The 23,978-nt window shown below is 44.9% G+C and overlaps 1 protein-coding gene across 2 annotated transcripts in view; it reads left to right on the top strand.

The window, feature by feature from the left end:
* LOC117898438 (polypyrimidine tract-binding protein 1) overlaps window positions 1-23,978 on the top strand; it is a 150,228-nt gene that overhangs the window by 14,513 nt on the left and 111,737 nt on the right. For both annotated transcript variants that reach the window (XM_034807841.1, XM_034807840.1), the window contains one exon: window positions 12,986-13,084. In XM_034807841.1, coding sequence (XP_034663732.1) covers window positions 12,995-13,084 — 90 coding nt within the window. In that variant the 5' untranslated portion in view covers window positions 12,986-12,994. Of the gene's footprint in view, window positions 1-12,985; window positions 13,085-23,978 lie in introns of those variants that run through there.

Below are 23,978 nucleotides of genomic sequence, written 5' to 3' on the forward strand. Positions count from 1 at the left end.
TTGAATGTTGTTCTGTTCGGTGGAGACACCAAATTGAGATTGAGTTTTAATTTTTGGGGCCTCTCTCTTTCTCTTGTGCCGTTCCGTTGCTGAATTCATTAAGCGAATCAGCAGACCAAGTCATTAACAAATCTGAATGCGAGTACACATCATCATCCACACAGAACACAGAAAAAGTAAACTGGACTGTGGAACTGTGGAACTGTGGGGAGCAAATATAATTCGAAATCGATCAAATCAAAGAGAAGAGTGTCACGGGGACTTTTTTTCATCTTGCTAGCTAAGGGAATACAAATTTTGCTTTTGGCCTTAGTTCCATGAAAATTGCTCACTTTTCTTAGAAAGAGCAAAGATAAGTAGAATTTTCTGAGAATAAAAATGGTGCAATGCTAAGCTACTCTGGGAGAAAGAATAAGAGTAAAGAGTTGAGATGTTGAATTCAATTGGCAGACTTGCTAAATACTTTTAATTTAAACAAAAAACGTTCGAGTAGCACCGCGATCGTGGTGCAATTAGAATGGAACAATTAAAGCTAAACCTCTCCGATTTCTTTTCTTAAACGACATTGATCGTTATTATTTTATTTTTTGGTTTGCCACACACTTATTTTTGCGGTCTTCTTAGATGCGATGCCTCTACCCCCCGTGGATCGCGTGTTGCAAGCTCCACTAGTGCATGGAGTGTGTTGTCGCACTAACCCACAAAGGCAGTCACTCAGCCAGCAGTGACACGGATACGCGCTAAGTGCCTCCAATTGCTGTCGATCGTCGCCGCTCTGGAGTCCAATGATCTCAATTTATTGCCTTCGTCCGACAGTAGAATTTCCGCTGGATTTGCCCTTTTCGCGTGAATTGAATTATGACAAATTTTGTAGGATGTGTGTCCGTTCGTCCGTCCGGGGGGTGTGTGTAAGTTAATTACGTGCTGTGTCATATGCAGGCGGACAGGACAAGTTTAAAGCGTTTCAACCTGTGCTCCACAGATGCGGGATCTCTATCCTCAGCTTTCTGAACTTTCCTGCGTGGGGCTGGTACGTGTGTCGTGAGTTTTTCACATTGTTTGGCATTTTATGAGCGTGAAATTAAATTAATTAAAACTACACGACGTCTCGTCTGCACACACCATACACTCGTAGAGAGTGGCAGGATGAGCTGCTGATGCTGATGCTGCTGCTGCTGATGCTGTCGGAGGCGTGTCAGACGCTGCACACGCTGAGAGGTTGTTTGTGTTTGTGCCCCATGTCCTGATTTACCCCATTATTGTGTGTGTGTGAGTGCGTGAGAGGAATGGCAGGCGCCGCCATGATGATGGCCATGGCAGCATCGAGGCATTGCAGTATCCACTTACCTGGTGCTGCTGCCACTGCTGCTGCCGGACAGGTTAATAGCAGTTCATTTACTGCATTAGGCAAGTGCCTTTTGCTCTCTTTATTTCCCTCGAAAATGTGGATTTATATGGAATTCAATGGAATTGAATTTCGCAATCAATTCGCTCGCTGTTGCCATAAACTCATTTCCAACTAACCGAATCCCCACATTCACATTCACATTCTGTGAAGTGCAGCAGCAGCAGCAGCACCCACACCTTTAAATGCCAAAAAGCTGGCTTTATTCATGGATTCTCATATTTTCCCACATATATGTATGTATTCCACCATGCATCCCAGAACGCAGACAAGCGAAAGCGCTTTCAACTGCAAATGAACTGGATTAGATTTCGGCTTAAAAACAGAAAGAACAAAAATAAAATATACTGGTAAGAACTGTAGGGTCGGCTAGGTGATACCTATTACTAGGTGAGAGCAGGTGGAAACCCTTACTCCTCAGCTAAGTGAGAAATGTAGAACGAATTAATAAGGAGAATGGCAAGGAGCGCTCAAGTTTAGTAGATTCCATTAGTTGTACTTTTGTTGTTCCTATAATATCGGACTTTTTTGTGATAAGAATCCGTTCAATCCTCTAAACATTACGGATAAAAAAGGCGAAGTAATAATATAAACCATTTTTTTGTTTAATATCACAAACCCTGAAAGCTTGTGTTGATTCGCTTTCAGTTCGTGACATTATTTATATGCGAAAACGCGCGAATGTGGCAAGTGTGACAAGTAGATTTTTGAAGGTTAAATATACCCTGTTACCGAATGAAGTAACAGGGTATAAAAACATATATGGCCAGCCATTCAGCTAATTGCAGGCATCCCAAGTGCGAGTACGAGTGCGAATGATATCTGTGAGATCTGTGTGGATGTAAGGACTTAGCTGGTTGGCTTTTCGGGTCACAGCCAGACAGACCTTACACCTTACACCGCCCAAAACACACACTCACACACACACACATGGATGCATGCATGTCAAAGGTGCAACAGCTAAAACATTGACCATTCAACATGTCAGCAGCGGCTTAACTTGTTGCACGGAGCGAACATCAGACCGGAGAAGCAGCAGTAGCAGTAGCTAATCTCGTCTGTCTGTCTGCCTGTCTGTCTGTGGGATGCAACTGTTACGGGTAGCAAGCAGGCGGCACGGAACACACACCTGCATTTGACCATTTGACTTTGTGGCTTACGAGAGACCTTATGGCCAGGCGGCTGACACACAAAAAAAGGGCTGCTGGGCTGCTGTCTGATGTGACTGCTTAAAGCTTGCTCATAATTTATGTAGCACCTGAAAATGCAGCACGTTAAACACGTTTTCTGTCAATTTAATTTGTAATTAGTCACGGCTCTCATTTAAAAGCCCAGCAGCAGCAGTAGCGCCAGCAGAAGCAGCCTCACCTCTGGGGGGTTTTGCCCAAAAGAGAGTTTTGCTTCTTGGCCCCGTAATTGAAATTGGCAGCTGCTAAAACCCGCAAGACCCGACCCAGGAGAAGCTCCGGCGGCTACTTGCACGTGATTTCATTGCTAATTATTTTGTGTGCAAGTGTGTGTGTGTGACTGTGCGTGTGTGTGTAGCCCTGGAGGAGACCGACACCGACCGACCAACCGACCGAAAAGTGTCATCATCCATCTAGCCATGGCCCTGGTGGGACAACCCTACGTGCCACAAAATTCACTTAGTGCTGTCTCCGGGTCTTCGCCTTCTATTAATAGCCGCATGCTAATCAGACATTAAACATGATTCTCCCATCCAAACCCTGTGCCCATCCACATCCCCATCCTCCCTTCTACTAAAATTTGCATTTGACGCGACAGGTAAATGTACATTACCTTATTTGCTTACATCTTCTTCAGAAAGAGATTTACTATCGTCGATGAATCAAGTTTGAACCATGTCTACCACTCTCGCTCTCTGTATGGCAGGGCTTAAGCTTTGATTAATTATGGAAAAAATCCCGAGAAAAATAAAAGCGATAGAAGAGACATCATAATCACCATCAAGGTCGGCTTGTATGAGAACCTAAAATGAAAGTTATTCAGTTTATAGAATGGAGTTTCATTGAGAACTTCAAACTCAAACTATAGATATTTTTGGCTTTAATTATATTTAATCGTTTCTTTAGATAAAAGCGCAAGTAATATGCTCAGAGATCGATCATGGAAGCTGTCGTCGAATGTGATCTTGTGCCTCTTCTTGTCGGTTGTCTATATCTGTTCTGGTGTGTTGGAAGAGTGTTAAAAGGCAAATGTCTGCCCATAAATTGAGTTGTGTAAACAATTTGCCTTACGAAGAAGGCTAAACAGAAGCTTGGAACGGAAGTTCCAGCAAACGCTGGCTACCCTTCACATTTAATTTTTTACCAGGAAAACTTTTCATTTTGAGCTAAGTATCTCATGTTATATTAGTCATAGTTTGACCCTGCTAAAAGTCTCAAAGTTCCCATGATCCCAGAGCCCAGAGGGACATCAAATGAATGGGTTTCCCTCCAAAAGAAATGGGAACCATAAAAGCAAAAAACAGAACTGCTCAACAAAAGTACAAGTTTTGTTGGCGCTACAAAAAGCAGAAGCCCATAAACTTGCACATGTTTTTGAATGTGAACAAAATTCACATAAATCAAACAAAAGTCGACTGTAAACAACAAAGCAGCATCGTGCTGTTTGGATGTTATATAATTTCATTCAATCGTAGTGGTCCGTAGTGGCAGTAGTTTGAAGCAAGTTGCAAGTGTGTGTCTTTGTGTTGGGGTTTGCCGGCCGGCAGCCGACAGCCGGTTAAGTTGCCTGACAAGTTTTTCCACTCCGCCATTCAGGTATGAGCTCATCATTACCATCTGTAAGCCCTCCGATCAGCTGTGTGCCGTTGCCTTGGGTCTCCACTGAATCTCTACACAAACAGTTTTATGGCGGGAGACTCACGTTTCGTTTGTCGTTTGGGCTGGCCTGGTGGATGGGGTTTATGCGGTAAAAGGGGAACGAAAGCAACCAGTACTCAGTCAGTCAGTCCAACTGCCCAATGAGAGACGTTTTTGAAGTCATTAATTTGACGATGCTAAATGAGAATTTATGTGTCTACTGCAGGCTGCCAGGCCTGGCCTGGGCCAAGGCAATTTCTCATGCACAAACATTTTTCAGTGCCTGACAGACAGAGCCAAAACAGCAGACTGAAAGACGTAAAGAGTCTTTCCCCCCTCCTTGCACATGACCGAAACTCGTTCTTCTCTCTCTTTCTCCCTGGCACAGATGTCATTAACACTCGCTGCCCGGCATGACCAAAAAAACCACAAAAAATTAAACAAGAGAACCAAAAACAGAGGCAAATGCTGGGGGCCGAGCGACCCTCATTACGCAGGCTTAGCAAATTTATTAATAACCAAGTTTGTTGCTTGTCTACGTAAAAGGATTTGTGAAGCCCACCAAAAATGGTGTACTTTAAGAAAGACAGGCGAGTACAGTACGTTCTAGATTGATAGTTTAATAAGAAAAGTTATTGAAGAACATTTAATGGATGTGTGCAGGTATACAAATGATATTTAACGATCGATTTGCAAAGCAGAAACCGAAATGAAATCAAAGAATACATTCAGCAAATGCAATTTTGAGGAGAAATAACCAACTAAATAATATAACGAAAGATAACAAATATTCGCACAGCAGCCTTATAGTTTTGTTTCGCACTTTAGTTGCGTATTCCAGTGCGTACGATTTATGTGTGTGTCCCCATGCCTTAAACAGATTTCGTTATTAATTTCTAGAACAATTCGCTGCTGGATGCATCCCGATTTGGCAGCGTTTGAAGAACACTTGATCCGATCAGCCAACCAACCATCCCCTGCACCTCCCATCGAGTTGTGCTGTTGCCGAGGTTTTTGTGTTTTCCTTTGGCTGTTGTTCAATTTCACACCATAATGAAGCTCATTTATTGACAGTCAAGGCATGAACTAAAAGAACGAGAGAGAGATAGAGAGACAGAGAGAGGGAGAAAAACAACGACAACAAAAGTCTTCAGTTAAATTCTTTGGCTTTATTTGCGATTCTTGCTGGTGCGCCTTGGCTCTTGGATGCCTTTTGTTTTCTTTTTCTTTGGGACTTCGTCTTCGGCTGCGGCTTTTGCTTCGTCGTCGTCGCTGTCTTCGTTTTGTTTTTGCTTTTGCCTCTTGGGTTGACAGCTTCAATCTTCGGATTCGTCTTTAGTTTTGTTTTTTCTCTCTTTTTCTGTCTTTGTTTTTGTTGGTTTCTTTTGCCTTTTGGGTTGACAGCTCAATTGCTTTGCTCTGGTGCGCAATCGCAGCCGCAGTTCAAGGCCGCGCCGTACACTCTTCTCAGCATTTGAGGGGAGTGGGAGATGTGGGTCTCTTCTCTGAATAGGGAATGAAAATAGCATGGGAATGTGTACCAGAAGTGGAGGAACACGAGTCATCAGCAAACATGAGCAAAGAGTTGAATCTGAATGGAGAACGCGTGGTGGCCATTTGTTTCCCTTTTGTGCTTTTGTTTGCCATTTTTTTCTCGTTTCTTTTTTTTTGTAGTTGCACAATATTTATTCGTGTACCCTTGCAGTGAGGGCCGTACAATCAATTCGTGTTCCAATCTAGCTGCAAGGGTATTCAAAACTCTCGTTTCAGAAAGTCACTCCTCCTGTTTCGTGTTGTTTCACTCCGTCTGATAGAGGACATAAGGAAAAGGCAGCAAAGCACAGCTTTCCACACAAAAGTGGAGGAGGTTTGGAATCCATCAGGTGGGGCGGGGCGGTGCGGGGCAGGGCAGAGTCTTGTTGAAAGAAGAGTCGGAAGTTATTACTCCGAATATCATCAGGTGTTTTCATTTAATTTGCGAAAAATGTTTGTCTGCCAGTCAGTCGGTGAGATGAATGGCTGGGGCTGTGGGGCTGGACCCAGCAGCACCCAGCACGCAGAGTTTTTCTTGTGTGCCACATGTGGCAGATAAAAATGATTGAAAGTGCTGCACAGACTACAGCAGGAAGGAGAGCCAAAGTAGAGGCAGCTGTGGTGCAGAGGTGGAAACCATATCAAAAGGAAGAATAGTTTTTGCCCTTCGGTTATTACTCTGAGCCAAATTAAGAGACTTTTCCAGCTGGAAAACCTGCTCGTTGCGCATTCCAATTGAAGTTTTCCATTTGCAAGGTGCAACATGCAACATGCAAGGCTTCCATTGAATCTGCAACAATCTGATTGCATGGCCTAAGCGTCAAAATCGGCTGTACGTTGACATTTTTAATTACAAGTTCCCTTCCCCCTGATGGCTGTTCGCCTCCAAGCAGCTGCCACTCTGTCGGTAAATGATGAATGATGGCACCGCTGCTGCACCGCTTTTGCCTGACTTTGGTGACTGGCTGTCTGCATTGAATTTCGTATGCAGCATGCAGCAAGTTGCATGCAGCAGCCTCCTTTATGCCATTGCTTGGAGGAGGCTTATGCCCAAAGCTAGGCAAAAGTAGCAGCATTACACTCCCACTCCGCCTACTACACTCCACTCCACTCCTTCCATTCTGGCCAAATAAAGGGATGCGCTTGGATCAGAATGCAAAAAGGCGAAATCCGTCGAGAGGCAGCGCAGAGAGGGAGAGGGAGAACAGACAGCAACTGAGCCACAGAAAGGCAACACTGAGACACAGGCACAGAGAGAGAGGCTTTACTTCATCCACGGGTTCATCTTTTCCATACCCTACCCTGAGGGTAGCATGACTTAGGGAAGGACTTCCCATGGCCCATCCGAAAGAGCATTGTTAGATCCGTACTTTGCATGGGAATGGAAATCCTGTCTGGGCGGCTTTTGTGCTGCTTTCAACACTAATGCAATTTGATGCAGAACAAAACCGCACGCACACACACACACACACACACACAGAAGCAACAAAAAGCCGCTACCATGTTGGGGGGTGCGTCAACACCACATCCTCATGGGGTAAATCCTTAGCAGAAAAGGATTTTCCACACATTTACTCGGTGGTGCAGCATAGTTTTAGGCGTTGCAAGCAGGCGGGCAAACAGCAGGCAGGCAGCAGACACACAGGCAACGTGCAGTAAGCCGCACACGCCACTTGTGCCTCAGCTATTATTTTGTATCTGCCACTACGCCCCCCCACAAGCCCCACTGAGTGCTGCTGCCTTGGGTACACGGGGTCTGTTCTTATGATTCCTTATCATTCATCCGTTCAATAGAATCCCCCAAACGTTTGAGCAACGTCAACAAAAATTTATGCAAATGCCGCGCATTTTGCTTTCAATTTCGCTCGTCTTACAATTTCCATTTCTGTTGACACCTCCAGCATCGAGCAGCCAGCATCGAGCAACTATCCAAAGACACTCGTACTTCTGTGTGTTGCAACAAGTTCTGGCTGCCTGGCTGCCTGGCTGCCGGCCTGCCTCTGCAACTTCTTGGCGTGTTTTCCCAACGCATTAAGAGCCATTCGCTGGGAGTTTCTTTTTTGTGAGTGAAATATGGGCGTCATTCTTTGCATAAAGTACGCGACAGCCTCCTCCTGCTCCCACTCCTGCTCTATATTTACTTTCACTTGTCATGCACAAATCTGCACAATTTCTTGGCTAGATTTTGGTTTTGTTGCCACAGACATCCGCTGTGGGTGCCTCTGCCCCGCTTGCCATGCTTCTTAGTGTCACAAATCTAAACGATTTGAGCTTTTTAATGCGATTTGTGAGTGTGGTTGTGTGTGCGGGAGGGTCGTCTGATTGATGCAGTCTTCGTCCTCATTGGCGTCCTTTGAGTGCATACAAATACTTGATAAAAAAGCAGAAGGAAATGGCTGTTGGCTATCTGAAGTTTGTCTGTGGCAAATCGATTGATGGATGCCATGCTAAATCTGTTGACTGTGTGACTGTATAATGGGCTTACGAATTATGGCCATGCCATAGCTGCATTTGCGCAAATTTGAATTTTGATTGGGCAAATCAGTTGGAGAGAGAGCTGCAGTAACTGTAAGAGCTGGAGCAGCGCAGAAAAATCTGGGCAGACTTCTGTGATTTCACACTCAATTTAATGGGTTTGCAAATCTTTCACAGGCATTTTGCTTCAGTAAAATCTTAACAATCGAAATTCTGTGGCTCTTATGATATTGAAGAAACGAGAGAACAACAAATGCAGAATCATTATAAATACTTATGTACATATGTATGTTTATCTATTAGATGTGTGCAATCTGTGCAATGGATTCTGGGCTCTCCAAATTACAGTCAGTAAATGTCTCTGAATATTTAAACTGTTGCCAATCCCGAAAGCTTATCTCCTGTTGAAAAGTAAAATAAAACAAAAGTTTGCTTAATTAATCATTGAATTACAAAAGATTCAGAATGGATAAACGACTGAATGACTGATTTATTGTTTTGTGTCGTAACTGCCTTTTTGAAAATGCAAATTGATTGAATGATTGAATGATAATTGCACTCATGACCAGAGGTTCAATGCTCTGGGCCGCCAGCCGAATGCAAGCGAGTGAATCAGCAGCGGCAGCCACCTGCTCATTAACTTGCCACCTCATAGTATGTATCTCTGTGTTTGCTGTAGCTGTATCTGTAGCTGTAGCTGATGTATCTGTGATATCAGTGCCAGGGGCGCGTCAGTACACGGGAATATCGCCAGTGGATAAATGTTCGCTTGATTTGCAACACGATTGCCACAGCAGCTGTTGCAGTGGCAGCGGCAGTGGCAGTGCCTCCAGGTGTGTGCATGCCGCGCATGCCCAGTGAAGTGGAAAAAAGCGACGACAAATGCCATGAACTTGTTGCAGTTGTGGCACTGGCAGCAGCAACAGTGGAGCAACCCAACGGAACTTAACCGAATGATGCACGATGGCGGCTGCAACTACCTCATTAATCATTGCTTTTGTGTGTGTGTGAGTGGGAGGTGGGTGGTTGGTGTGGATGGGTCTACCCCTCAGGCCTAATTGTGCATGCAACAACAGCAGAGTGCGGCAGTGGCAGCAACAGTTTCGCTCTCTTTCGCTGCCCATCGTATTACATTTATTATCCTGCTCGGAATGCTGTGTGCTGCATGCCACAAAACTGGACAAATTAACGCGTGGGTGGGGGTGTGGGGCAGGAACAGAGGACAGAGAACAGGGGAGCTCAAGCGAGACGAGGTCATGCATCAATGTGGCAAGTGAAAGAGGGAGAGAGACGGGTCTGAGAGCTCGGACATTTATTACAAGTGTAGTTGCCAATGTTCATATGGCTGCCACATGTGTGTGTGGCACGGGTTTCGCCTTACTCTTTCTCCATTTCCAATCCGCGAGCCCCTCCCCGCCGCATTCGCCATTCCTTTTGGGCTGCGTGTCGCGTGTCAGCATAAAAACGCGGCAACATTGTTGAACGGTTGAAACGTCAGGGGGCAACGTCAATTTCCGTTTGTTGTCGTCATTAAAATGCAAGCCCCAGCGTCACGCTCCGCTGCTCTTTGCCGCTACTTTTGTGATAATGATGATGATGACGCCGAAGACGACGACGATGCTGGCGACAACTGGTTGCAGCAACGAGGAACGAGCGCAAGAATGAAAGAAATGAATAAGAAACTGCAGCTTATGGTTTACATACCCTTGAAAATCGATCGATGATAGGAAATATTTGAGATTTCATCACATTCATTTACATTTAAGGCGCTTTGATGAGACAAGTTTGTGCAGCAATCTGATTGCACAATTTGGTTTCTCTGGCTTTCAAAGTTCCTGACAACTAGGCGATCATCGGGTAGCACAGGCGGACAGACGGATGGACAGGGCCACATCGACTGGTAGCTGATCCTCTATGTGTTAAATACCTCGAACACAAAAATAAATAAATAAAATAAAAAGAAATATAATTAGAATCGTCCCCCAATCGAATGCCTGCACAAAGCGCCCTTTCTTTTGTCTTTTTGTTGTCTATTACTATTACAACAATTTTAATACCCTCTGTAAGTGTAAGACTGACATGACAACATCTAGAACATAACAAATGAGACGCACACAAAAACAACTGAAGAACGGAAAGGGAACATAATTCTTGAATGCGGTTTTCTATTAATTAGTTTGGCCGGTGCTTTGGCCCATGTAAATGACACTTTTGTAGCACTTAAAACAATTTTCATTTGCGTAAACAAACTGACAGATAGATATCTGACAGCAAGCAAGACAGAGGGAGCGAAAGAGCCTAGAGACAGAGAGAGAGAGAGGGAGTGAGAAAGGGAGGGCGCTGGGTCGACTGAAGTCGAACGAGAACGGACATAAATAGTTTAGTTATGATTTCGTTAAGAGGTGTTTGATGGTAATCGATGCCCGTCTGGGCATTGACAGGTGATTGGTGCCGCATGAGGCAGACCACCCAGTGAGACAGAGGGGGGTGTAGTTAGCATGTGGCAGGAGGCGTAATGCGATAGGAAATATTTTTGCTTTTTAAATGTTTTTAACAAATGGCAGAGAAAGAAAGACAGAGGGCGTGGAAGGGGTTTCCCTTGTGGGGCAAATCAAGGCCGGATATTGAAATATTGTTATGATGTGTGTGGCATGAAACTTGCTTTTATGACAGGCACTCGTCTCGTCTACCCCGCACCCTCTCCTTCAGTGCCACAATGTTGTGTGTAGTTTGTTGGGGTTCCTGTTTGGGTTCTCCACCCGCAATGCAATGCAAAAGTTTTGACAACATTTGCCACTTTGTCATGCTATTTTAATTTTCAACGTTTTCCGCTCTGTGTCTTCCTCTCTTTCCCTTTTTGTCTTTCTCTTTTTCTTCCCCTACTGCGCTTACTTTTCTATATGTCTTTCTTCTCTGATTTTCAGTTTCTACTTTGTATTTGTTGTTGCTCATCGAGCGCCTTCTCTTTATTCTCTTCATGTTTGAATTCGGTATTTGCAAAAGGAAGAGGGCATATTGTAATCATGGCATTGTAGGGTCAATATTTTATGAGCTAAATAAATCAGAAACAATTCTTATGATACACAGAAAAAATTAAGATTTGCCAATTTAATTAAAACTTTTTTAGTGTTCTCAAAAATGTTTGTTTCTAATTATATAAATATGTAATTAAATTAATAAAATAAATTATAGTTTGAAATAGATTTATCAACAACCAAAATATGAAAGTTCCTCTAGAAAATACAAAATTAGAAATAGGGTATCTTCCAGTCGGCGCCACATTGTCGCCTCACACCCTTTTGTGTTTTTTCTGTGTGCTGCTCGTATTATGACAAAGTCGAAAAGTTTTTATTGCTTGGGAGAAGCGCGAATGGCGAGGGAAATAGAAAGAGAAAGAGAGGATGTGCAGCGAGTGGACTGGGCGGAAGAGAGAGTCATAGTGAAGTGGTAGACAGAGTGTCGTCGGGAGGGGACTTGGGGCAGGGGCTGAGGGTATGGCTAGGCTATGATTTATTTGGCGTACCAAAACGAAACGAAACGAAATGCAGCGCGCAACGAAATGAAGCCATCAAAAACGTTGACATCGTTACGCAAAAGCGGAAATGACAATGATGATGGGCGCCAAATGAAACGATGGCCTTGCCACGCCTGGGCTCCATACCCAGCACTTCGACTCCTGCACTTCCTCTGCCTTCCTCTGCCTTCCCCATCCCTCGAACAGCACGAGCAAGGCATTTTGCTTCAATGAAATGCAATGCGGTCGTGATTTGTATGGAGGAAGGGTGCACGGGTCTGCCGCGAACCGGAGTGCACGGAGAGGAGCACGGATGTGCAGCCAAACGATTCCTGTGTTGGCTGCCATTAAAACGCGTGAAATTGAAAAGGCGAAAAATTGCAATGCCAACAGTAAAATGGACTGAGGGGAGGGTAGGAGAGTGAAAGCAGGGGGAAAATGTGGGCCAAATGTCAGTGCAGGTTGCATGGCAAATGGTGTGAAACCGTGGATAGGGTGGAGGATATCATCAGCTACAGCAACAGCAGCAGCAGCAGCAGCAGCAGCTGTTGCATTGATTTGGTTATCAGCAAGCGCGCCATCTTATTGTTGCAAGTCAGAAAAGAATGTTGCCCCAACGAAGGAGCGGAGCAAAGTGAAAAGTGAAAAGAATATAGAAAAGTCTCAAATGTGTGCGACGGCGCTTGCTTGAGCGGACATACATTGTTCACGGATTTATGTCCGATTAAAGGAGAATATTCCCTAAAGAGAACGTTAAAGTAGGCGACTGATGGATGGAATGCTCATTTCTGTCGCTCTTTCTATTGTTTTCTGCAGTGATCGTTCGGCCCAGTGAGAGATCTTCTCAGCTTGGCTTAATTGTTTTGTTTTGTTTGGGGTTGCGCTTATTCTTTTATCAGGTGTAAATGCTCTTTATTTATCTGGTTCGGATGTAATTCTCATGTTAAAATGTTAATTTGTGGCTTCTCTGCCTGTCTGTTTGTATAATTCTGCTTCCTTAATGCTTTTTCCTTTATAATCTTCTGCTCCTGTGCTCTCTTCTCCATGCTACTCTAATTCTTCTATTATAATCCATTTCCGTTATACACTATCCATTTGCCTAAACCAAACCCATCACATTCCTACGCTCTGTTCGATTAATTGAAATTACATTACATTTGTTCCACAAAGCACTTCTTTCTATCCAAATAAAACTAACTTCTATCTGCATTCTCTGTTTATCTATTCACACAGGTAGCGACCATGATGTCCTGCCCCCTTCCCATGCAATTACCGATACCGATTCCTTCACTACACAAAACAGAATTTGCATCGGTTCATATTGGAGTTAAGGTAAGTTTCTATCATTCCCACATGCTGCATGCCACATGCCACATGCCACATTACACCCCTTCCTCTATTCCATCTAATATTCCGCCTTTGATCCGTTATTTCAACTCGTTTTTCCTGTGACATTTCTGTTTGTCGTTGCTCGATTATTAAATAGTAAATTAAGCGAAAACAAATGCGAAAATCATGCAAATGGCAAAAAGTCAACAAGTGGGGTCGGGCGGGGTCACAAATGCCAAATGTAAATGTTGCCAGCAACAAACTGGGGCACAAACACACACATACACAATCCACAGATGGATGCTGTTGAGAAGGGGTTTTCGCCACATCCGTCCATTGTTGACATTATTGCAAAACATATACACACAGAGCAGACCCTTGCATAGACCCAGGGCAAGCCAGGGCAGATATTTACGTAAAATATTGTGTGCCACTAAATCAAATTGTTGCTGCTACAAGACGGTGGCACCGCCACTCCCCCTCATTTGACTACAACTTTAATGCGAAGTGATCACATTTTAATGATACCAAAATGCACTCTTCAGGAATAATGATGTCAAGATGGTCGTCGTCGGTTCGGAAAAGGGAAAAGGGAACAACGGAACACAAACATTTCCACATTGCCACGGATTGTGTCACGTTTTTTGATAAATGCTGCTGCATATATTTCATGATTTTCCTTCGTTTTTCTCCTCCCGTTTAAATGCCAGCACATAAATCTATTTTTGAATGAAAGCCACTCTCTCGCCGAAGGATGCGTGTTGTGGCGTGGCGTATGCGCAATATTTTCCGAGGGATATTTTTATACATTCATTCATTCGGGGACTGCTCTGTATTGTCCTGTTTGTTTGTTATCTGGGAAGGAAACTGTGCTTATTGTTTGCATAATGGACGCTCGTTAGCAGCGGTGTGTGTGTGTGTGTGTGCATCCTGAGAGGGTAGCTCCAATGCCGCGCAGGGAGGCAGCGCTTTTGCAATTGAATAAGGAAACAACCAACAAAAAAGAGAAAAGGGAGTACACAAGGCTTAACCAATATAAATGCGCTTTTAATTTGGGGCCTACTGTTTGTCCTGACTGCCGTTGTCTCCTGCTGCTCCTTTGTGTCACTTTGGCGCATTTAATAAATGATATCCTGCAGCCCTTTGGCTCTCGCTTTGTTCCAAGAATCCCCTGCAGAGGGGGGGCATCTGCTTTGATGGAAAATTAAATTTCTGGCGACTGCAACTTTGCTTTGTCTGACATGACGGGCGTAAACTTATTGCGTTCACTGTGTCACCACATTTCTGTGAAATGCCCTTCCCATCCCGCACCGAGAACAAAGAAAAGCTGTTGACATTTGTCGCACACAATTTGTGCAACATTTCAATAAAGCGTGCAAACAAATTCGCAAATAATTAAGGCCGGAATGCGGCCGCAAATTTTTCAACAAACAATTAATTACGCCTCATCGAACTGCAATTTATATGATTTGTGTGAGGGTTTTTTTTTTAAATTTTATTACCCATCAGTTGAAGGGTTAATGAGCAGCCAATAAATCGTGATTTATGTCGGGCAAAAATGACAGTGCCACTGTGAGAGCTGAGAGCTGAGAGCTTAAACGCTGACAGGCAGGCGCGTCTCACTCCTCCCCTGAACCCAACCCAAATCGGTTCTTGGGGGTTATTTCCGTGATCTGCCGACGCGACTAATTAAGGCAAATCACAGCACGCAAAGTAGTCCAGCGAGGGCGGGGGCGGCTCCTGCTGCTGCCGTGGAAAGTGAGAACCAGTTCATAAAAAGCAACAAAAAGGGGGAAAAAATAACTGTGAGCCAGAGAGAAAAGTATATTTAATAATGAAATGCCGGCGGACAACAAAAAATGGGCTGAAATTAAACGAGCTGCCAGGAAGGATCTCAGTCCCCCTCTGCCTGCTGTTAAACCCAATTTCCTGCCCCCAACTGTGGAACCCCTTACACTTGACCGCGCGGCATAAATCATGGAAGGCACTGGGCCCGGTCTGTGCGGAAAGGGATGCCAAGGGGGATGGGATGGGGCGTGTGTCCATCCGCCGGGACAGTGTCTTCTCAGGCCATAAAAAAACGGCGCTTAAAAATTGACCGTGTAAAGGTGAGCCGGCCAAATAATATTTAATAACAAAAGAAATGTAGAAGACAATGGACAACAACAGCAAACAACAAATCGACATTTTATGGCGGTAGTCAGGGGTTGTGGGTGGCTCCTGGAATTTTTAAGAATTTAATTTAGTTTAGACTTTGGTCGATAAATGTTTTACAGGTGTTTTAAACTGCGGAATAAACTGAAAATGGAGGAGAAAATATAGTAAGAGTCCCCGCAAATCTCATCAATTTGCTGGCAACAATTGTTTTGCCCACTCTTCAGTCTCCAATTTATCTGCTCAACCTACTTGTAAACAAATTGAAGATCTGTGGCACAAGTAAATAAGAATTTAGATTCCGATGGTAATCCGTCTCATTCCAAGGATTTTGCTATAGTTTACAGCGGTAAAAACAACGCTTGAGACGGACATGGACTTGGTTCAAAGGCCTTCGAGCTTAAGGACTTCCGCCATCCACCATCCAGCGCCGGTCCAGCAAGCCACTCAGCTGTGCTCTACTATTCCCTTTGCACGGATGGGAAGGGTGATGATGAGGTCACCTCCGTACCAATCCCCCTGGCAACGGCAGCAGCAGCAGCAGCAGCACTATCCCGTGCATTGCACCCCGCAGTCTGTGGCCAGGGACGGAGATGCTTCCGTTTCAGCCATCTTTGAGGACGATTCGTTGCCTTGGACTGTCCTTAGCCTGCTTGACTACCTTTTATCTTCTGGCTCTTCCTCAGCTCCTCCTGAGACTTTTTCCCATCTGAAGCTGCTCCGCATACACTCGCATTTGTTTTTCTTATGCTACTTATTAATAATTTAAGTTGCGCTGCTTCACTTCGGGGAAGACAGAGGACAGGACAACGCATTGTTTGCCCAGAAAGGTTTGTCTGTCTGAGGATGACTGGCTGCTGGCTGCTGGCTGCCTCACAAAGGATTGCGCTTCAGTTACATTCGGGCGTTTTTTCGGGCGTTGTGTTAAGCGTTCATTTCCACCTACCACCCACTGACCCCACACGCAGGTTGTTTTATTTTATATTTCCACTCAAATTGTTTTATTTGCAACACAAACACACACACAGACAGACACAGACACCCCCAGACGGCTTGGCTTTATTACGGTGATTTTTCTTGAACGCATTTCGTGCTCCGAAAAGAACTCGGGGTTTTTCCAGCTGCTCCTCATCCTGCTCCCCATCCTCCTCAGCTGCTACACCTTTTGTAATTTTTATGATTTTATTTCGCTGGCGCTCGTCGCCGTTACCTCAACTTTCGATATGCGTTCGTCTTTTCCTCCATTCTTTATTATTGTAATTCATATTAAAAGAGGGAAAAGCAAGCGAGAGGCAGGAACCAAGTAGTTCCACGTCTCGTGTTCGTCTCATTCCACTCAACATTTGTGTGCTTTGTGCAGAGAGAAACCTTTTCAAGGAATTAAAAGAAAAGCATAAGCAAGCCGAGCCGGATTGGATCCATGACCGAATATCCGTATATCCGTGGCGCCGCAATGCACATTAAGCACACAGCACCAGAGCGCACAGGAGTAAGCAAACGCCGCCAGCAAGGACATTCAGATACAGTGCCTGTGCCTTTTGTTGTGTGTGTGTCCCCTCTCGACTGATTTGATTCCTGGCTTTGTGCGTGGCGCCGTAACAAGCGTTAAAAATTATAGTTATTAAGTGGGATTGTGTGAGCACCAGTCGTGGCAATGTGAGACGTGCCAAAGGTGTATGGGTAATTTGCTCAAGGATACCAAAGGACTTTGGCCACACATTAGGCGCACGCATCTCCTCTTTTAAAATCAAAATTGCGTCGAGCCATTAGGAAGCAACAACAAAGGGCCAACAGAGGCTAATTATTCCCCCGTTTACGGCCGCCGGCGAGCACAAAACAATCGTTAAACGAGAAACATTATATGTATGTAGCACGCTTTTGTGCGTGTCCAAACTATTGTGGCACGCAACCCTCGCAAAGAAAGAAGAAACTTGCAATGAAACCAAATCCCAGACTGTGGCAGACCGATGCAACAGATACCCTCAGAATTATCCAAACTACAATGGAATGAACGGAATTATATGGTAATCCGCTCAGACTTGTATTCAGCGTGCATTAAAAGGGGGAAAGTTTGAAGGGGAAAAGCGAACCAAATTAGGGAATACTTTCACTCTCGACATTGCCCAAAATTAGCTCTCATTCAAAGTATCCACTTCAAGGGTACGAAGAGAAAGCAAACTGAAGGAGCGAAGCGGGCCAAGAGTGGGCCAAACACAAACAGTTAACAAGCTGCTTGTTGCTTCTTGGCATAAGTCAATTCTGGTTGGGGGGTTGGCGTGGAGAACATGGCAAGGACAACAACGGAAACTATCTACAACAGACAGACAGAGAGACAGACTTAACGGACAGACAGCGGAACAAGAGTCCTGTGTAGAAATCGAAAAGGGATACACATTAATTTCAATTAAGGCACTGCGGAACGCCCCAACGCTTCTTGAAGAAGCGCTGCGCTATCCCTTAGTATTTGTTGTCCTCCAGCGTCCTTGTTGCTTGTTTCTTGAATGCTTTTCATTTGGTTTACTATTTTTGTCATGAACGTGGGACGTACGATATGTGCGTTTGAGACACTGAGACGCAGAGACAGACCGGAGTGAAGTGGAGCGGCGCCGAGCATTATTTATTATAGTTGGGCACAAAAGGACAACAAGGATAACACAATGGGCTGGCTGGCTGTCGCTCTTCGTGTGTCGCCGACGCAAGAAATTACACGAAATGATGCAATTCCCAGGTGTCTCGTTAAAATTTCACAAGATGGAACATTTCACAAGATGAAAGAAAACGCAACGCAACGCACCGAAACCCCAGAGGAAACTGATTTGTGAGCAGCAAAAATAGCAACACCGTAGCGGGGGGGATGGAAACTACTTGGAAAATGTATCGCTTATGAAAGGAAAAGTCTTTCATTAATATTTGTGGGAACCTTTAGCGTATGTTTCTTCTAAAAATATCTGTGAAATCTCTTTGGGCTAGCCCTTGAGCAATCCCTTAAATTGCCTTTCCAATTAGATAGTTTTTCAAGCTGGCACAACTTCAGCAAAACTTTTATTGTGTATGACAATTTTTCTGCAACACAGAAATCTTAGAAGAAAAAAAAGAACAACTAAAGAAAAGTGGAAAACTTTTCGCTGATTAGTTGGGAACTTGGTTTGCTTTAGAAATTACAATTTAGATTTAAATATTTTCACCATTCAACTGTTGGGGAAATCCAACTTTAAGGAAGATTTCAGCTGCTTGAGAATTAACAAACAGGTACAAAAAATATATTCAAAACTAAATAAACATATTTTTTAAATATGTAATAAAGAAAATAATAAATTTAAAAAATATAAAATTAAAATGCGCTTTGGAAAAGGCAATACCGAACGATTATTATCCTGATTATTGATGCTAAAAGTAAACTTAAAGCCGCAGTGCAAACAAGCCAATTATTGTGGTCTTAAAAAGTAAGGAAAGTTGGAGTAAAATGGCGAGAGGGAGGAGCAGTCGGAGCGTCACAGCTGCGTGCAGAGGAGAGCAAATCGGCTTTAACCCTAACAACGGGGCCCCGAAGGTAGCGACCAAGATGGCAGCACACATCCTTTGGGGCAACAGAACATTTTGTTGTTGACTTTGGCTTTACAGTTCAATATTTATTCTCGCGATTTTCACGCCGTGTGCGGCAGAGAGATTGCTTTATGTTGCTCTCTTGGCCACCCTGGCAGCGACAAAGAAGGGAGAGAGCTTCCATGGTTTTGTCTACAGAGGACCCAGGACATGTGGACAGAGCAAACACAAACGGACACATGCATTAGTCGGACTTAAATGTTGTCAGTGGGGGGATACTCTCCAGATATCTGCCACTTTCTGTCTGTGTGCCTTCCTGCCTGCCTGCCTTTGCCATTGCCTTTTGTTGTCGCCAGGTGTGTGCGCGCACGCCAAAAAACGAAGGAAAACTTGTTGACCAAACTGGAAGATAAACACACAGACCTACAGACAGAAAGACAAACACACTGCGAGAGGGAGCTGAAACTTTTCGGCAAGCAAAAGTGTTGGGCCAGGACAACCACATTGGCCGTCTGTCCTTTGTCTGTCTGTCCGCCCGCTCCGACTGCCCAAATAAGCATTATGAAATTTGCAAAAACTTTCCAATTGAAAGCGAAACTAAAGGCAGGAAGGGAACGCCCCAGACAGACAGAGCGCTGAGTGGGAAAGTTTCTCAGTGAGTGGAGGAGGAGGAGGATGCACATGCCGGTGCTCCTCCCTGTCTCCCGGCCTTCCTGCCTCCACGAAGGTGTGTCCCACCTTGAGACAAAAAGCCCAATGCTGCTCAGGCTTTCTGCGCTGCGATTTATTTGCATGTGTGCCTATAAATTTGTAATAAAAACTGCAAACGACCGCAAGGGCTGCCATCCCTAATACAGTCATCAGCGCGAAGAAAGGGTGCCGCCAAAATCGACCCTTGTCCCTGGTCCCTGGCCCTCTTACCCTGTCCTGTCTTCGGCTGGCTTTTGTTGTAACTCATTTGACATTATTATGTGAACTTTTTATGGCCTCTAAGGCTCGACACGAGCTCGCCTTCAAGTGGTGTGTGGAGCCTTCCTAGGCATCAATAAATTTCCATGTGTTCCATGCTCTGCTCCCCCTGGCTGGAAGCGGGAGAATGAACAGACTGGCAGGGATGGAGGCAGGGCTGGGCGGCTGTTGGCTTTTCCTGTCAGGGAGCCGCACAAAGCTTTGGGTAATTATTATTTTGGTTTATGCTTTTCTCTGTATGGAGCGTCTTTAGAATTCTCTTTATTACGCATCAAAGGTGTCTGCCTGTCGGTCTGTCGCTCAGACATAAAATGTTTACTCGAGATACGTGCGCGCTGGCAGAGGATATCCCTCTGGTGGAGTGGCAGGCCTCGAAAGTAGGCCAAGGAATCATAATTTTTATGGCGCGTCGAATAGTTAATGCGCTTCTCATGTCTAAAGGCCTGCAGGACCACACTCTTGGTGTCTCTGCGGTTATGGCCATTGCCAGCCGCTGATTGGACTAGTTATCCTTACGACAGTCCCCTGCCGCTGGAGTAAGCCAGCCCGCAAACCTAATCTCGTGGCGAATAAAGGCTTAGAGAGCCAGCGAAGCAAGTCAGGCTGATGGGTAAATAACATCCAAGTGGTAGCCACCACAATAAAATGAATAGCGAAAGTAATAATGCAGCGGGAGCAAGGTGCAACAAGGAGGGTTTGACACAGTGGGTGTTTAAGATAAACTTCAATGTTGAGTTTCAGCAGGAAGAATATTTTAACTTATTTTTTCTTTGGCCAAAAAGGTAATTCCTCCAATGAGCATCATCCGCTTTGAAATTAAGAGCAAAATAACTGCACTAATTATGTCTCATCTTCCGGCATTTCATTCCACTGTGTTCTACCCAACCCCAAACCCTTTGGGCTTTTCACTCCGCGGTAATGGGAATACGAAACATAAAACTCAAAATCATAAAAAAGGAAATGCTCTAAAGCGAAAGCAACGACAATAAGAGTTGGCCCGTCCCAGGATTCGCATTCGCATAGAAAGCAAATACAAATATTGACATTGGATATGCGATTGGTTGCCCTTTGAGCTGCGCGTTTGGAGGGTGACAGGGTGGGGGCAGGTGCGCTCTCTCTGCGTGTGTGTGTGTTTGTGAATGCCGTAAATGTGTGTGTGTTTGTGCACTTAAGGAAGTTGGCGGCTGGCGGCAAAGGATTTTTGTACCTTTACGATGCCAATATAAATTTGTATTTACATTGCAATAATACTCGTAAAAACGAGGGGCACAAAGCAAAGCCTGCGTGGCGGCGGCGGCGGCTTCGGCTACTTGCAACAGCGGGTCACAATTTCTGATTTATGACACTAAAAGTGCACTCAAAGTAGCAGCAGCAGCAAAGGGAGGGGATAGGCAGCAGGCGGTAGCATCTCGTTCTGGCAGCAATATGTGCGACGTTTTTTAATTCCACAGATAACAAAGCACTTGTGGGGATAAAGCCTCCGCCTCCGCCTCCGCCCACGCCCTCCGGCCACGGCCACAGCCACAGCCAAGCCATCGAGAGCGACTAGCAAATGGAGCAATAAGCCAGGCACAGAGCCTCTCTAAGCACAAAGAGGCGCCACCCCCAGGGGCAGATAAAAATCAAAACTTAAGCGCCATGGATCGATGCAGCCACAGAGTGCAGCACGAGGCAGAAGGAGGAGCACCACGAGGAGGAGTGGGTGTTGGTGTGGCAGCAACAGGCGCTGCGATAACAATTTCTAATAAAACCGCATGACAGCCATTTGCTACGCTCCCACACACACACAAGCAAACAGACACACACACACACACACACACATCTGTACACACAGATGTGGCAAAGAGAGAGAGGGAGAGGATTATTGCAGCATTGAGAGTTTTGCCATTTGGCCATAAAGTGGCATTATGCATGGCTCTGGCGGCTTCTCGGCCTCCTTCTCCGTGGACCCCGAGTATAAATTGGTAATATTTACAGCCACACACCAGCCCACACACATGGCGCATACTTGATGTGGCGCAACGATTATTTAATTGCTTAATTACTCAAAACGCTTGTGAAAAAGTTTTGCCAGTGCGCGCCGCCACTCGAGTACTTCTGCAGCCGCAGAAAATTAACCATAATATTCAAAAGAAAATAACTTTGCCCTCGAGCAACTTTCGCCCGCTGTCTCTGACAGAAATTGGAACGGGCAAGGGAGAGGGTTTGGTGGTTTCTTTTTTTTCGCTTCTTAGTTGTGAAAAATCAGTGCCAGAAATCGGCGTGAAATACTTGACGGGCTCTCCAGAGGGCAAACGGCGGAAAAAAAATGGAGTTTTCTCCGGCAACCTTTCACGGCAGCCAGCAGACTGGCGAAGGAGGAGGGAGAGCGAAAATCTCTGTGGCATCATTCTTATTGCTTATTGTATATGAACTTTGTGAATGGCAATATGAAACGAGTGCAGGGGGAAAGGGTTTCCCCCTTGAGAGGCTCAAGTGAAGGGTGCACGTTTTTGCCTATTTCCAAGTCTTTGTCGCGGGCTCCCGTTTGCAATTTGTCTTAAGTGGCCACCCGCCACCAGCACCCGCCAAACCCAAACCCAAACATTGAAAAACCACCAAAACCACCCCCACTCTCCGGGCACCCAAGGCTCTGCTTAACCCACTCGCATTGCGTGTGCCTAAAAAAGTGTGAAAAAAGCGTAGGAAAATGCCATGAAGTATGCAAAGCATTTGCATTTAGCATTCAACAAGACAACACACAAAATGAAGTGCGAAGCGGCTGCGGCAGAGAGGCCCAAGCCGCGACAAATTTTCCAACTAACTGGGGGACAAAAAAAAAGTAGAAAGAAAGAAAAGAAAAGGAAAAACGAAGGGCAGAAAAAAAGAGGAAAAAAGGGTTGCTTTTTCGGGGCTGCGTTCCTCCGTTGGCTTTTGTGCTGACAAATTCAGGCGTGATAAGTTTTATGTGCGCTTATTTGACTGTTTTTAAATAGACCCAGGACGCGACAGGGAAGGAGGGACCAGGATCGGGGTGCCAAGGAGTTCGTGCTTAGGCCTCGACCAAAAGTTAAATAATTGATGTTGACAATCAACAAAGCAAATAAAGTAAAAAGTAGAAGGCGTCGGAGAGGCAGGCACAGGGACGCACCCTATTATCTTCGAGTGTCGCCACCGCCTCAATTCTTTGAGAATTAATAAAGGCATTTTCAAATTAAATTTAATTAAATTTATTTATGACAAGCATTTGCGAATCTCACTCAGAGTGCAGTGAGACGCAGAGAGCTAAATAAGTTTGATTCATTTATACAAAAATAATTGATTAAAATATTTAATATTTAAATTAAATATTGTCCGTGTTAGAAACATATTTTATAACTGAATTATTTTCCCATCAAAGTGATTTCCATTTAAATTTATTAAAGCTTCCATTTAAAAGCCAAATATCTGCTTTAAATATGGCTGTAGCTCTTTTTACTATGCGACTTTTTTTTTTCTCTGAGTGCACGGCCGCATAAATATTAAAATCTTATTAACCAGGCGGCCTTCCACGTAGCTGCAACAGGAGCAAAAGATACAAATACAAATCCAAAGTACGGGGGGAGAAAAATAAGATAAAAATGTGTCAATTGGGAAATCTATTTTGCGGATTTGGCCAGAGCCGCCGCACCACTCAATCAAAGGCTGGAGACACGGCCTGAAATCACACATGGTTGGTTTGGGGGGAGTGGGGGGAGAGGGTTGGTGGCGGAGGCACACCTGAGCAGATGCCAGAGCTGCCTGCCTGCTGCCTGCTCTCCACGCATATTTAAGTAAAAGTTTGCCGCCATCGTCGTCGTCGACGTCGTCGTTGTCCACATATAAATAAAACATTTGCGGCCTGCGGACCGAACCAAGAACCGAGGATGAAATGGGAGATGGATGACCCATTGGCGCAAGATGACAGGCGGCAGTCGGCAAAGAGTAAGCCAAGGGGCAGAAGCATCAGCAGAAGCATCAGCAGAAGCAGCAGGCCGGATGCAAGATACAGGAAAATCCCTTTACGAGCCTCCCGAACGGAAGTGCGTACAAAATGTTACAACGAACCATCCCATGCCAGCCCATCCCACCCCCAGAGACTCCTTGCAGACCTGAGGTGTGGGGTGGACTGGGCTATAGGTATTTTGGGGGGGGGGAAAGCGATGTCCTGCTCTCATCGCTGGCCTGCCTGCCTGCCTGTCTCAGCGTGTGCGCTTGGTCAAGCAGATATTCC

The sequence above is a fragment of the Drosophila subobscura genome, chromosome O (genome assembly GCF_008121235.1).
Source record: "Drosophila subobscura isolate 14011-0131.10 chromosome O, UCBerk_Dsub_1.0, whole genome shotgun sequence".
Lineage (NCBI taxonomy): Eukaryota > Metazoa > Arthropoda > Insecta > Diptera > Drosophilidae > Drosophila > Drosophila subobscura.